Source organism: Thunnus albacares, chromosome 19 (genome assembly GCF_914725855.1).
Source record: "Thunnus albacares chromosome 19, fThuAlb1.1, whole genome shotgun sequence".
Classification (NCBI taxonomy): Eukaryota; Metazoa; Chordata; class Actinopteri; order Scombriformes; family Scombridae; genus Thunnus; species Thunnus albacares.
In genome coordinates, this window is record NC_058124.1 from 21,792,621 (window position 1) to 21,809,202 (window position 16,582).

At 38.7% G+C, this 16,582-nt stretch overlaps 2 protein-coding genes across 2 annotated transcripts; both read right to left on the minus strand.

Moving 5' to 3' along the window:
• Positions 1-5,792: 5,792 nt before the first annotated feature.
• Positions 5,793-7,416, minus strand: LOC122969883 (free fatty acid receptor 3-like). The gene has a single exon (XM_044335899.1). The coding sequence runs from the start codon at positions 7,197-7,199 to the stop codon at positions 6,276-6,278; it is 924 nt and encodes a 307-aa protein (XP_044191834.1). The 5' UTR covers positions 7,200-7,416; the 3' UTR covers positions 5,793-6,275.
• A 5,276-nt stretch (positions 7,417-12,692) lies between these two features.
• Positions 12,693-16,556, minus strand: si:dkey-211g8.9 (free fatty acid receptor 3). The gene has a single exon (XM_044334787.1). It carries the CDS (start codon positions 14,765-14,767, stop codon positions 13,766-13,768), a length of 1,002 nt encoding a protein of 333 aa, XP_044190722.1. The 5' UTR covers positions 14,768-16,556; the 3' UTR covers positions 12,693-13,765.
• Between the last annotated feature and the right edge of the window lie 26 nt (positions 16,557-16,582).

Below are 16,582 nucleotides of genomic sequence, written 5' to 3' on the forward strand. Positions count from 1 at the left end.
TTTCAATAATTTCCTAAAAGTAGCTGCTGTGTAACTAATAATAATAATAATAATAATAATAATAATAATAATAATAATAATAATAATAATCATCATCATCATAATTCTTAGGACATTTCTTTGAAAGGGTTATGAGGGTTAATATGCTAATATGTAGTTTGACACAAAGAACTACACACTGAAAACTAAATATCTTCTGTCAGTTAAAGAAAAATTACCAACTAAACCAATTTAAACAAAGTTTCTTGTAATTTTTACCAAATTGCACAACAGTCTCTGTAAAATGTCCTAAAAATTAACTGTTAAATACCTCAAATTACTCTAAAAATTTCCAAAAAAATTGGTTTAAAATTAAAGGACCTATAAAATAAAGCGTTACCACATTATGCAAATAACAAAGCAGATTTTTCTCTGCTACTTTTATACACACTTCTGATTTACCAATATGGAGTTAAATGCAAAAACCTATCAATATAATCAAGTAAAAGGAAATCTGTTTGTAAGAATCATCAAGAACATTTTGAAGTTTATCTCGTTGCCTTTTAATCTGTCATCAGAACTTGGGTCACAGTGCTGCCGGTTTCTGGACGCCCAGCCCTGCAGGGTTTAGTCCGTCATGGTCTCGCAGTGTCGTTTAACACGGACGGTTTCATCACTTTGGACCAAACCAACGTGCCTGGTTGAGGGTGAGCCTGGAGGGTTGGATGGTCTCTGTACTGCTAACTGTGCTCGCCACACATCACCAGAACCAAACTTCAGCTGCTATAAGAAAACATTTATTTAAATATTTCATCAGATACATATATATAGGCTATATATATTAATACAGAGAGACTTAGAGGTTATGGTATTTTACTGCACTTAAAAAGAAAAATAGAAAAAAAAAAAGATGCATGTGTTTGTGGAGTCGAGATGCTGAGATGTGCATTGGTTTAGACTCTTTCTTTGCCTGCAGTTAAAACATTTTTAACAATAATCCAAGCGCCCTTTTTGTGTTTGTCGTCACGTTGAAGCTGTTTTTTTTTTTTTTTAATGTCAGACATTACCAGCATTTGATTTTTACTTGAAAAAGAGTCAGTTGTGGGCATGTTTAACATTGTTGGCGAGTGCTCTGCTTGTTTTTTTTTGTTTTATTTTGAAAGTATATATTGAGTCTTTTCCACTCACGACGCCACGTACAGTAAATCGACCTGAAGACGCCTGTAGGCAGGGCGCAGGGCCAGACATCAGATGTCTTTTTTTTTCTTCTTCTTCTTCTTCACGTGATTTGAAGAAAGAGAAGAAAAAAAAAAAGAAGCATTTTTAAGTCTGAACGAAGATATATTTATATTTAAAGATATTAATGTAATGCACACACTACTTATTTTTTCTAACAGAATCCTATTTGATGCGGAATCGTAACAGCTGTGTTGAAATATCGACGTTTTAATAATGATCGTTTTTTTCCAAAAAAATTTGATAATGCAATACTTCACGTGAAAAGCAAAACAGATGCTGCATTGACCTGCTTTTTGTGGAGACGGTCGGAGGGTTTGTTCTGTCATGTAGTGATGAGATGAACCGTCAACCATCCTCTGCTTCTTCTTCTTCTTCTTCTTCTTTTTTTTAAAAATTCACCAAACTAAAGGCGAGCTGTGAAGACCTCCCTCTACTCTGAATTTTATTTTATCATCTCAAAAGCTCATGAAGGAAGCAGAAGACTCTAATGGGGTTTAACACATTTCTTAATATTTTTACAGCACTGCAAACTGCATCATTAAAGGTTTTATTTTGGGTCTTTTTCTTCTTTTTTTTTTTTTTTTTTTTTTTTGCATATTCACAAGAGGAGGGTTGAAAGTTCATCCTCAGACTTTTGTCGATTTTGTCCGTTACAGACTGTGCCTTTCCTGATGGTGCTGAACAGAAAACAAACAAACAAACAAACAAACAAAAAAAAAAACTGAGTAAAACAATGAAATCTTAACGTTCAGAACGGGCGCCGAGCTCCGAGTCTACATGGATAAGTATATATTGATACATGACAATACTGTAAGTTGTGATTGTGTGTGTATGTTTGGTTTGTGAGTGTGTGTGTGTGTGTGTGTGAGAGCGCGCGCGTCCAACATATATGCCAAGAACAGATAATATGCAGAACTGATCAGTTTTCGGAGCTGACAGGACCAAACGGCCTGTGGGGGATCGGTTTTAGTGGACGGGCACTCTGGAGCACAACCCGAAACATTTCTTCTTCTTCTTCTTCTTCTACTTCAAAAAAAAAAACAAACTCATGAAAACGAGGATCTAAACATTATGTAGCATTATTTATTTGACTTCATCTCTACGGGGGACACGACGCGTCTCTTTACTGCCTGTTAACAACATTTTTTTTTTTTCATTATTTACTGTCAATTTCATGTGTTCATTCTTAAATGGACGGCAATAATGAAGTGTTTGTGCAATCGGTTTTTCCTTTTTAATTGTAGTTTTTCTTCTTTTTTTTGATTCTTTTTTTTTTTTTCTTCTAATGTGAAATTTTGGGATAGTTTGGTTGTGTCATCATGAGTGCCCGTTTCCCCACAAACATAAATCTTTACACCTCTGTGGTTTGCTGCATATCACGCTCGAAGAGAAAAGTGATGTTTGGGTTTCACAGTGTATTAATGTGCTTGTTCTTTTGGGGTTTTTTTTTTTTTTTTTTTTTGCCTGATTATGACATCCTGTCACTTTTAGAAGTAAAACTGTATGTCAAGACCTTTTTTTTTTTCTTTTTTTTTTTTTGTCTTAACATTTACCTGATCCTGGTCCTAAAGTTGAGCCTTTTTATTTGGTTGTCATATTTAATTTTTTTTGAATAAATACTCTATGTATGAAACTTGTGTTTTTGTTTTTTTGATATTTGAAAAACATCAGCCGAATGTTTCATGGTGTTGAAATCTGAACTCATAAAAAGACAGGAGATGACGTTCACATCAGATATCAAAGCCTTGCGGTGTTTATAAATCAATATAAAATTATCTGATAGACTATTATGAATCACACACACAATCTCATTAACTCACTACAAGTACAGTTATTGTAGTTTTTAAAGTACTTGTTTTCTACTGTACTCTGTTATGAAAGCAAACATGAAATATCCTGCAGCTGTGCTGTTATGATGCAGTCAGAAAAAACTATTTTAATTGTTTTTTTCCTTTTAAGGTGAATTGACAAGAGATGACCAAAACTTCAGAGAGAAGAATTTGCAGTGTTGCCATTTTGTCTCTTACAGTCACATGTCAATTAGTTTTATTAAAAAAAAAAAAAGCTACTTGATATTTATGTTTCCTCTTGTGTTGGATATTCAGTCTTATCACTACTACTGCAAAAAGAAAATACTCCCTAGTTAGTTTATATCTAATTTTGCATAAAAATTGGCAGCATTTTATCTTATTGGTCCCAGAATTTCTTTTTCCTTGTATGTTTTTTTTTTTTTAAATAACAGTGTAATTTTGCACTATAAGAACAATCAAGACAGAATACATTAAGTCCCAACTCAGTCCTTATATATCAGTTACATAGTTGAACAGAGTAGATAAATAATGCTAAAATTGCTAATAATAATGCTAAAATGAAAAAGTAGTTATCTATTCAGTGAATTATTTTAAACTCCAGTACTTCTCCATATTTAATGACGCTTACCTTTAAATTTACACAGAACTACACAGAAAGAAAAAAAATCATATTTTTGCACTCTGTTAGCTTTCTGTGTGACTATAAGATGATTACTTTGGTAAAGGAAGGAAAACTATTACTACTGAGAGACAATAAGATAAATATTAAATTACATTAAACATGTAACTGAATTAAATTTCTTTGTCAACAGTAAACATCAAGATCCAAAAGCTTCATCCGACATTCAACCTTTTCTCTGCTGGAGGGAACAATTTTATAAATGGTGATTGTGTTCAATAAACTAATAAATGAACAGAGTGTTCTGGCTCCGCAGTATACAACAGGATATACTACGTTCACTATTACTGTCGGGAAATGGTCGCAGGGCGGTTATCAGTCAGCGCTCTGCCTCCTTGTTTGAAGTCCCTTCAGACCAGAGAGAGACGTGCTTTATAGACGCGCTTCACCGCAGCATTGTTTAATGTCCGTGTTTACACTTCCGCCTGTCTTGTGCTTATAACTCCAAATTAGCTCAGCAGTGGACGTCTCTTCTTCCTGCTTATGTAGTCTAACAGCCCCTGGTTTTTAATTGCTTTATCCCTCGCTCCTGTAAAACACTCATCTTTGATTAAACAGTGTCCTTGTTGCTCTCTGAGTCACACGCAGGCAGCTGTTAAAACCTTATTTAACCAGTAAACTGTATGTCTGCACCTGATAAGACTCTTTTTTTTGCCCTAAAATCACACCAGAGAGCCTCCAGTTAACCAGATTACACCCTTCATTTGTGACCTTTTTGGTTTGTGACGCCTCAAAATAAACAAAGTTATGAGCAAATGTTCAAGCAAAGACTGATTTTTTTTTTCCTTCAGTTTGTTTCATTTGAAGGATTTTAGTGGAAGAGGAAGAGACGAAGAAGTGTTGCAGTACAGCAATATATATATATATATATATATATATCTGTTTTATCCCTTTATTCATCTCATGACCCCTCAAATTTATCTGGGGATCCCTTTGGGTGACAGTCGACTCAAATAGAGCAGCTGTCAACAACAATAATTTATGTTTATATGCTGATATTAATGCCTTCAATAAACAATGAATACGTTACTTTTATAACTATGAATCAGCAATGAGTCGTTTGAATAAAAAATATCTGCCGGGTTGTTTTTATGTATTTAAAATGTAAGTTTTCTCTCACTGACTGTTCAACCGTCTGGATGAAAGCTGCAGAACATCCAAGCAACAAACCATCTATTACTGACTTAATAACAGTTATCTGTCCTTTGATAATGACTCTTTATTATTGGCCTGCTGACAGTTTTAAGTGCACACTTGATGGTTTTAAAAAAAACAAAAAAAACAAAAACAGTTTAAGAAAAAATAAATGACTAAAAAGTCCACAGGAGAGGTCCTTCTCAAGTGCAGCTCATTATGCATCAATGATCTCTTAACCGCTACTTATCTCATCAGTGACAACTTAACGCTAACACTTCATAAGTAAGTCCTACTTTAAAACACATTTTACCACTTTTATCTAATGGCGCTGAGCCATGCGGGTCGTTTGGTCCATAGATGAAATTACATTCAGGCAAAGTCAGAGATCTCCAAGAAAGACATCTCACAACCTCAGCAGATACAAAAACAAAACTATCTGCAAATGCTCGACACATGTAGAAGTGATAAATGTTTTTTTGCGTGTCATTTGGCTAAAGAATCATTTGTAGCTCGAATCAGCCAGTAAAGAACAAAAACTGATTTACATCTTGATGTGTTTACTTGATCCCTTAAAGTATTTCTCTGACATGACTAAAAGAGCATCATTTAAAGTTTAAGTTCAGTTTAACAGAGTTTAACACTGAAAAATTGAATCTGCTTAATCAGGGCTGTGCAGTCTGATTAGATTTAAAGGTGCAGTGTGTAGAATTTAGTGACATCTAGCAGAACGGACTTGGCAGAAATTGATTAAAATATTCATGAGTATGTTTTAATTTGTGTATAATCACCTGACAATAAGAATTGTTGTGTTTTCGTTACCATAGAATGAGCCCTTTATATCTACACAGGGAGTGGATCCTCTTCCACGGAGCCCACCGTGTTGCACCGCCATGTTTCTACAGTAGCCCAGAATTGACAAACCAAACACTGACTTTAGAGAGGGCCTTTCGTGTTTTTTTGTGAGTTTCATGGCCACTGTAGGTTCTCCTATATGCTTGGGAGAAGGCAGAGTATTCAGTTGGTTGCAATCTGCAACCTCACCACTAGATGCCACTAAATCTTACACACTGGTCCTTTAACTGACTGCTGACAACACAAGCAAACAACAACCACAACTGGTTTAACATGTGGTTGAAAATAGCATGTTCATATATCGTATATAATCATTTATAGTAAGAAGCTCATTGAGAAACAATTTTTTCAGGGCGTTTAAGTGTTTTATGGCAAAGCATCACCTCTTTTCTATTAGAGTTAGGACACAATCTTATCTGCCAGCCACAATTAAAATATTGCCAGAGCGTCTTTCATTGGTTGGACTGCAGTAACATTTGTCCTTTTTTTGCATAAAATAAGCAACACATACTAAACAAAAACACACAAAGAGGTGCTACTTTCCTGTAGTTTTCAGTCTTGGAGGGTCTCTAGTGACATCAGTGAGGAGCCCCTCCACACCTCAGGATGTGCAGCTTTGCCATGATGTTCCTGACGCAGCGACTCAACATGCTCCTGACCGCCGCAGAGGAGAAGTAGAAGATAAAGGGATCCAGGCAGGCGTTGAAGGTGCTGGAGAGCAACGCCACGTCCCTCCACTGCTCACTGTCACTACGCACATACCCAACCAGGTGAGAGACATTATAGGGCCCGAAGCAGACGGCGAATACTATCAGGGTACCGAGGGCCAAGCCGATGGCTCGCAGCCTCCGGCGCCTGCTGATGTTTGGGAGACGTGACAGGATGAGGATGAAGTTGACGTAGCAGAAGCAGCAGATGAAGAAGGGGATGCAGAAGAGGACCAGGAAGAGCTCCAGGCGGAACGGCAGCAGGATGTTGAGCTCCTCAGTGGTGAAATTCAGGTAGCAGGTGGTCGGAGGCAGCGCGGAGCTGTTGTTGTCACTGCCTGCAACATTTCTCCACTGGGCGTAGGGCATGATGTAGACCACGCTGAGGTTCAGAGAGGTCACCGCCCAGAAGATGACGCTGGCCACCGCGGCGTAGCGAGGCCTGCGATACACGGAGTACCTGAGAGGGTAGGCGACCCCCAGGTAGCGCTCCACGCTCACAGCCGTGAGGAGCAGGGTGCTGTTGTAGATGGTGACGTAGAAGAGAAAACCAGTGAAGGGGCACAGGGGGAAAGGCAGCAGCCACACCATGTTGTCAAAAGCCTCTTTCATTTTGAAGGGCAGGAGAGCCAGGAAGATGAGGTCGGAGATGGTGAGGTTGAGCAGCAGGATGTCTATCGGGGTGGCCTTGCGTCGCACCTTGAGGCAGAAGGTCCAGAATGCCAGGATGTTGGCAGGGACCCCCATCAGGAAGGTGACGATGTAGACACACAGCAACAGGTGACAGGTCAGCATAGTGGCCGCTCACACCGGTGACGGACTCTTACAGGTGCTGGACGAAAGAAAGCATGAGTCGGGATTTATAAAGGAAAAGAACTGTACAAATTTCAGCCACATAAACAAAACAAAACAGTTTTTGAGTTTTCTTGTATCTGACTGTACACCTGCCATTAGCTACCTCACTTTAAACCTGCATTAACTGATTTTTTTGGCCACTTGGGGGCAGCAGATACAAGATGTGAAGGCACACTGACATATCATCACTTTTTAAGTTGATATGTTTAAACAGTTGCTTATTTACACATCCAGCAGTTACAGAGCAACATTATCATTAATTTTTAGATGTGTTTCTGCCCACCTGGTGAATGTAAGTCCAATATTCACTCTCTTTTAGCTCTATTTTTTGCTCTCTATCAACTCCTGAGGGAAATATCTGGCTCTTTAGCTGCTGAATGCTCCGCTACATTCACCAGCTAGTCTACAGCTAACTGTGTCTGTTTGCCGTTTGGTGCTGAGCATGTAGTGTACAGTTGGAGCTTTTAAGAGCAACAAATTTTATATTAAAGGAGTAGTTCTAGATACCTCTTTCATGTCTGTACAGTTAATACTGTAAAACCAGCAGCCAGTTAGCTTAGCTTAGCTTAAAGACTGGGAACAGGGGGAAACAGCTAGCCTGGCTCAGTAACTTCGTGGATTTCTGTCGAGGTTGCCAAGAAACAAATGGAAACTCCAGGAAGTGACTATGCTAAGCTAACATGCTGCTGACTGTAGCTTCGTATTTGGTGTGATATCATTTTTTATTCATATTTAGATGATATTGAGCTTGATATCGATCTTCTCAAGTAATTCTCGTTATGAAAGTGAATAAATATTTCCCAAAAATGTTGAACTATTCCCTTGTGTGACTATTGTTTGGCCATCATCCACTGAGGTGTGTTGGCAATAACCATACTGGCCCCAATATAAAACAATATTTTATCAATACAAAAAAATACAATATTTTTCATCTGCAATTTCAGGTTTTAATAGAACCTACTTCCAGTCAGATAAGTCCTCTGTAAATGCAAAAAGTCTTGCCTTCTGTTTTTATTTTAAATAGTAACGGCACCTTCCATTCCTGCAGCACTAAAGCAAGTCACTGAAAATACAGATTATGTAGTCAAAGGAACCTTTTCTTACTGAAATTACTGCAAGCAAAGATGTAGAAGTTCTCCTTGTAATTTCTCATAAATCAAACTGTGGTTGAAAAACAGCATCCTCTAGTATATTTAAAGGTTAAGTCTGATGATAGGGTTTTGATTATTCTATAGTTTTCTTATTGTCAGCAAAACCAACAATATGTGTTAGTTCATCTCAATACTTTCCAACTTCCCTACTCTGTCTGCAGCACTCAGCCCCAATACAACAGGTTCATACTGAGGAAGTACATCTTTAGACGCAGGTCACAAATACTATATATTTTAAAATCTATAAATGCAAATGTAATATGAATCTATATAGTCTCTGTTGTTCTTATCAGATGGTACTCAAATGGGAGTAAATTGTTAATTTGTTGGGGACTATTTTCAGCAGCAGATTTAGTGCTGCAGTGAGTATTAGCACAATGTATATTAGATTAGATACATAGATAAGAAATGTATATTATAGAACGATAATATAAACTATAGAAAACTAAATCTACAGAAAACAAAGTTCAAGTAGCAATGACTAAAAGCGATGATGCTATTAGTGCAAAACTGTTGATGCCGGTCGGATGACTATGTGCCTTCTAGGTAAAGTATTTACAATAAGCACAGTATAAACAAGATAAAAAGATACATTAAAAGAGAAAATACAAGATATTGTAAATAGATCAACCTGAGAGGTAGTAAAAAAAGTGCAAAATGTCTATATAAAATATATATAAAAATAAAGACAAGAATGAAATTTAACGGATTACAGTCATACAGATTAAAGGTATTAGCGAGCAGCATTCAATGAGCAGGTAGTTTAGTTTATATGATCATATATAAAAAAAGAAGTAATGCAGAAAGTGCAAAAGTTTAATGGTTCTGTGCATGTATGTAGAAGTGGGATTATAGAAAGTACTACTCAAAATAAATAAATATTAAATGAAGGAAAACTATATCAGGTTTTGGATTCACAGAGTTTTCAGTAGGATCAATTCATTTTGTTGGTTTTGGTTTTTTTCATGGCATTTGTTGATGATAAGAAAAATACAAAATATAAACAGATTTATCCTTTAAATTAACAAAGTTTTGAACTCCTGCATTCACTTCTGGTGCATTCAGTTTGACCTGCAGCACCTTAGTATCAAACCACAGACACATCTATGAAAAATGAGGAAAAATATGAAAATGTAGCCAGATGTTTATGCTGCCGACCAGATGTAAAACATGTCCTTTAATGAAATTATTATTAAAAAAAATGTGACAATCTCACCTCTGTCAAACTTGATGTATCAGGATCTCCATCACTGTGTGGCCGTCCTGTCTGATACTCCGGCACACTGTCAGCATGCTTTGATTCCTGAAAGCAGACTGATCAGATCACAATATCTGCTATCCGCCTTCAACAGCGGAAATTTAATAATCTTCTGGTGCATAATCTTTGTTCTATCCAAACATCATCACCCAGCAACTGCTCAAAAGCTCCGCCTGCTGTATGTGGAAACGTATTGTAATAACTTTCTGTGTTAAAGACCTTGACAAACAATAGATGATGCATCAGTTACAGCATCTAACAATGGAAAATGGAGCTTTTATCTTGCTGTAATTCCCACATCCTTCCATCCCTCCATCCCTCCATCCCCCTGGTCTTTGCAGTTTTTCCACCTGACCACCAGGTGCCCCCGGACTTTCTTCCCTGCTCACTATATACATCTGCTCACCTGCTTCAGCTCCTCAGTACTTATACTTGGTCCCAATCATCCATTCCCTGCCAGTTCATCATACTTGCTTTTATGGACGCTCATGTTCTGGTCAGCCTGATCCTGATTTTGCTTGATCCTGTTCCTGTCTGTTCCTGTTCCTGCGGTTTTGACATTTGGACTGATTTTGACCTGCTTGCTTCTTTTGGACTTGTTTGCCTGATTCTCGTTATGACCTGTAAGCCTATTTTTTCTGTGTTTTGAGCATTAAAGCTGTCCTCATTTAACATTTCTGTCTGCCAAGTCTACGTTTGGGTCCACCTGTCTGCCCTGTAGACCCACTTGCGACACCCGTGACGTGTTTTCCAGTTCTGGCAGCTGACTGGTGTTGATATTAGTCTCAGACAAACTGTGATCGATGTCTGAGGGGACAGATGGGTTCAGTCTGCAGCTTGTGGAGCCCCTCAGCTCCACTGTGGTCTGACACTCAGTCAGTTTGTAACACAACAATCTGTTTATACTGTCACAACAACATGCTCAACAACAAACCTGTGATTAGTCTGCACCGCAGTGCCAGACGATCCCTGGCTGACCCCCGGGGGGGGGGGGGGTGAACATGCAGCATGTTTATATCAGACATGATTCATGTAAATGTTTGTACACACAGGAGGAAGTTAAAACCCACCAACTGTACATTTAGTGTATTTATTTACTAGAACAATGTTTTCAGTGCTGGCGTGAGGCTTCATAATGTAAAGTAAATCTGAACACAAGGAGAACATTAAAATCTATTTTTATTTTTATTTTTGTATTATTTTATGTTTGGTGTTCACTTTGTATGATTTGTATTCATTCTATGGGTTTATTTATATTGCAATAACATTAAAGGACAAGTTCACAGTTTTTCAAGTCTGTCTTAAAACAACAGTCAGGAGCCCAAATGAACATTGAAACATGTTTTTCTTGCTGTAATCAGTCCTAATGTTCATACTGATCATAAGAAGATCCCATCAAAATCCGCAAGCCTCCTTCTGTGCAAATCTGAAGCTAATATGAAGCTTTAAATGAGTCAAGTAGATATCTTTCAACATTACAGTCTTTTTAGTGCCAAAGTCCCTCTTTTTGTTATTATACTTCCACTGCAGCTCAACAGGGAAACACAAAAAGACTGTAAATATGGCAGATATCCACTTAATATGACTAACTCAGACTGCTGAAGCCTCATATAAGCCTCAGATCAGCTTTTAAATGCATTTTTGCACAATATGACTGTGGACACACTGTGGATTTTGGCCTCCATCACTTGCATTGAATGCATATTTGAAGGGGATCTTTTAATAGCCAGTATGAACAGGAGGAATGATTACAGCGAGGAAAACCTGTTTCAGTGGTCATATGGACACCTGACTGTTGTTTTAAGACACACTCCAGGCTTTAGAATTTGAGAACTATCCTTTAATTCAAGTCAAGAGACTAAACAGGCTCCACTAGTCTAGAATAAAATTACATATTCCAATTATATATGGATGTTTCATATGTGACAGATGCCAGTTCGCTGAAGCAATAGTTTTATAGCCATAGTTTTTGCATGTTTACGTTCTAAAATTCAACCCTTCCTGTCTGGCATTTTTGATATTACCTCGGCTCATCTGACTCAACGAATCTGACTTCAGCTCAGAAAGTCTTTACCTACACAATTGCATAAAACTAGTGAAGATAAAATATATTTTCCATCTGTAACATTTCACAGTATCAACAAATATGAAAGAATGTGCATCAGTCATTATCTAGACTTTTTATTGCCTTTTCTCTCCCCTCATCCCCACATCATTATGTGATTTATTTAAATGTCTTGTATCTTTTTTTGTCGCTTACATGTGTGAAATTGTACACTTTCTGTATTGTATACTGCCAGGATGTATACCCAAACCCAAAATGTTCACTCTGATGACTACGGAGGCCCATTGAAACCAAAAAAAAACACATGTTGTGCTACCACTGTCTCTTTTGTTCTGTCAGGGTCAATCTACAGTAGTGTACAGTGTGTTTCTGAAGCAGTAGTGATCATTTCAGGCTGTCTATCAACCACTTGATAATTGCAGTAATCATTCACCAAGGTGAAGGTGAAGTTTAAATTGATAAGCTCACCATGGTAACCCAGAGATAACCACATCATTCACTAAGTAAATCGTGATAATGTTGTATGTGCATATCAGAAAAAAATAGAGCAACTTGGATATTTTTCAAACTTGACAATTTACATAATAATCAAGACATAACATAATTAACTACTAAGACTATAGACTCACAAATCAGTCTGTAAGCACTTTGCTCAACGAAAGACCGAGGACAATCTCCCAGCTTTGTTGTTAAAACTGGATGGAAACAATTAGAGAGTTTTAAAAAAAACCCAACACTACCAATCCAAAGTCTTCAGGGCGGCACTTCATATTGGGGTGGTGACATGCAGTTCACTATAGAGAATGGGGGGAGAGCATCATTTCTGGTAAGGCGTGTCCTTGACAAAATGTAAGGAGTGTAGGTTTGTTGCTAGCCGTTCAAGTAACTAACTTTCATTTAGAAATCCCCAGACAATCAATAAGTGTGGAGATCTTCGATTGTCTGGTCTCACGAGACAACTAAAACTAAAACAAATCTCTTCTGGTTTGTCTTTTACAGATGTCGTCTTCCAGCTGAATTTAAGTGTGTGTGTTGTGGCTGACAGGAGGTTAGATTAATTAAACTCAAAGGTATTTCAACAAACAAAACCACAGGATACACTTGGACAGCTCATACTTTATTTTTGAGGTCATTTAACAACATTTTAAAAAGTAAACACAAACGTAACCGAGACAGCTGATTAACATGTTCAGAAACCAACCAATTAATGCAGAAATAGGTGGTGTATATTTAACTTCCAACATCAAACCGTTGGTAAACCTTTATGTTAAAGCACAGGTGTCACTAATAACGTTAACAATGCTGAAACACAGCCATAATTTTTGAAAAACACTTTCTAAAAGAAAACATATTTGAAAGAGATTTCCGTGTTGCAGCTTGGAGGACTAATTGACACCAGATGGAGCCATTTGTCATCAAACTGATCATGTGATGCAAAGTTAAGCTCTTTTTTCCACTGACTGGTTTAAAACAAAGTCTTGTTGTAATCTCAGAGTGTGAGAAGTAACACTTAGTCCATTTCAAAGACGTGCAATCTACTTAGGCAAAAATGTAGATTTCCAAGTCTGCAAATAGTTCCTTTTTACTGACAAGGTGGCCCTGCTTTAGGCCATTCCAGAAAAAAACTACTTGCTGAGTCAGTTTTTATTGGGCAGAAAAAGCACTGACATATGACAGGAAACATCAATACTGCACATTTGTGGTCAGACTTGCAAAACTGCTTTTGTCATCATTCTTCTTCTTAAATATTTGGTCGAAAGAGAAAAGAAAGAAGAGAAGTTACGGTCAGATGACACATTGTGATGTGGTCTGGATTTAATCATTCTGCCCGAAACTGACAAAGACTGTTTGTAGACTTTTTTTTTCTGGTTCATCTCTGAAGAGTCATATAGCAGTTGTGCTCCACATTTCCAAGCCTCACAATAGTAGGATAAGGATAGACATCTTCTATCAGTCTGTCCGTGAATGTTTTCATCCTATTTATCCTTTTAGATTCACCACAAAGTCCCTGAACTATCCGCTAACTGTGACCTCACCCCTGACTTATTTTGGTCACCTCTGCCCCTGCCTGGCTTCTGTCAGATAGCGTAGGCAGCGCCCTGACATTTGCTTCAGCGATGGCATAATTACATCGACGACGAGACCCCTCGATTCGGCTGAATTGACTTTGCCGTCCGCACATTCTTCCCATGACTCCTCTCGACACTGCTGGCGACAGCATCAGCATGACCACAGGCTCCAGGAAAACATTACAGGAGCTTGTCAGCATGGCGTATGTCCTCCACTCCACATTTTCCTGCAACACGAACCCCACAATGTGCGAGGCGTTGTAGGGCGCGTAGCACACCACAAATACAGCGAGTGTGGAGAGTGCAACTGTCAGAACTCTTCTCTTCCCCATTGGGGGTAAATTTGAGCGCCACACCAAGGTAACACATTGCAACGTGCAAAAGGACGTCACAATCAGTGGGAAAATAAACAGGACAATGGCCATCTCCAGGCGCAGGGGCAGCAGAACAGCCAGCTGGGAGGTGTTGAAATGTTCATAGCAAGCCAAGGTGTTGTTCTTGATGGAGACAAAGTGGGCCCCTCCTTCGGCCACCAGGCCAATACCGAGGTGTAGAAGCACTAAGGTCCACAGGGCAGCACTGATGAAGCAAGAGATACGAGCATGGCGGTACAACTTGTAGACAATCGGGAATGCAATGCTGAGGTAACGCCCCACTGTCACGGCGGTGATGAACAGGCAGCTGCCGTAGAGCGAGGAGAAGAGGAAGAAGTGGTAAATAGGGCAGACAGGTGCTGGTAGCCTCCAGTCCTGAAGCAAAGTCTCCAGGGCCTTGACGGGCAGCCAGGCCACAAGCACCAGGTTGGCCAGGCACAGGTTGAGGGCGTAGACAACGTTGGGCGTGGCGCCACGTTTGCGGGCCTTGCGCAGGTACACAAACAGGACCAGCAGGTTGGCAGGAAGACCCAGCAGAAAGGTGAAGGAGTAGACACATAGAGCAACGCAATCCTTGACACTCACCTGCATCTCTTCAGATTAGGACATGGATACTGCTTACAAAGGAAGTCCTGCAAGAAAGTGGCACTTCTTCCTTTTTACCATGACAAGTTAAATCTTCAAACTCAAGCTGACAGGAAAGTCTTGACTAAAATAAGCAAACAAAGAGTCAGGTGCACAGTTATCTTTGTGTCCTCTCCATTTATAAACCACATATTTCAGAAGACAGATTCTCCATTTGTGGCAGCAAGGTTCTTTCCAAAGCAGGTATGTGAATCATCTCCCTCCGTCATGTACAGACTGTGACATAGAAGCAGCAGCCCCGTCACACGTGGCAGCAGAAAAGAGGCGGTGGCCACAAAGGTGCTAATGCATGTGGGCATGAAGGGGGCGAGGTTTACACGACATCATGACAGAGATGCAGATAAAAAGACGCATCCGCTCATGCAGAAGCAGGGGGCATTTAGCAGGCACCAGGCTGCCTTAATTGCCCTCTCAGTGGAGGGCAACAGACAGGTAGCATCTGGGCCCTTAAGTGAAATGATTCAGAATAATTCAGAGTGTCAGGAAGCACATGGTCATCCCCTTAAAGCTGAAGCAGTCTAAATGAACTGGAGGACCAGGCAGTAAAGTCATAAAAGTGCCGAAGTTGATGGTCGATGCGAGGAAGAGCATGGGTTGGGCTTTGTGTAACGAACGCGTTTCTCACCGTTTTATGGCAGAGAATGTTTTCCTTTTTGGGTGTGTTAAAGTGAGTGTGAGAGAAGAGAAGGTGTGTCATGCAAAAGGCTTTTGGTGAAGAAAATGGAGCAGAAAATCAGTGACTTGTTGCAGAGGCATTTTATTAGAGCAGAGTGACAGATACCAAGAAACGTTTTTCCGAGAAAAGACCTGCAGCAGTTCAAAACAGGGCTTCTAGCTGTCTGTCTATTGATCCACTGTTCAAACCAAATGTGTATGATATATATTCTTCTGATATCTTAGAATGAATATTTGGTAAATAATGACAATATTTTTATATTATTTATTAGCTGAATTGAATGTGATGTTAGTACAGCCTTCAGTCACCTCTAACATTTTGTTGTTTTCTATTTTCTGACGGCCTCAGAGGGTTGCAGCAGTTATTTTCAACATGAGGGCCATTTACAAGCATCCAAAGCCTGATACACACACAATACTTGTAAGATTAGTACATTTTTGGTTTGGCTCTGCTCATGAGATTTATTGACAATAAAATATAGATATATATATCTGAAAATATAGAAAATCGCCTGATCCTTTAAACAGTCCTGGCTAAGTTGTCATGAACAAAAAACTTTTAACATTTCTATGATTGCCTTAATAATGAATTTTGCTCATATTTAACAAAGACAAGATGAGAGTCAAACCTTATTGATTAATATAGTGCACAATAACAATTTTATTTGTTTTATTAAAATGTTGTGTCTTAGGAGCTTACAAGTTCTCATATAACTGATCCGTTCGTCGAGGTTTGAGACAGGGGAGACTCCTCTGCCTTGCAGTGTGTTGAGCCAGTTGTTCATGTGATTAGTCAAAGTTCTCACTTCCATGTCTATGACTAATAATAACCACCAACATTGTGTCAACTTTCTAGGGCTCATTGTATTAGTCTGATGTAGTTTAGAGAAACAAATACTGATTTGCAAATGCCGTCTAACCTTTCTGTGGTCTCGATATGTGTTGGAGAATATGGTAATTTATCCTAAGTGCAGTGAAAACTGGTAATCAGATGATTTTCTAAACAAACAAACACAGATTTATCTGATAATCCTTCATCGGAACCTTCAAACACAGAAAAGCCCCATAAATCTCTTTTAAAGAGGG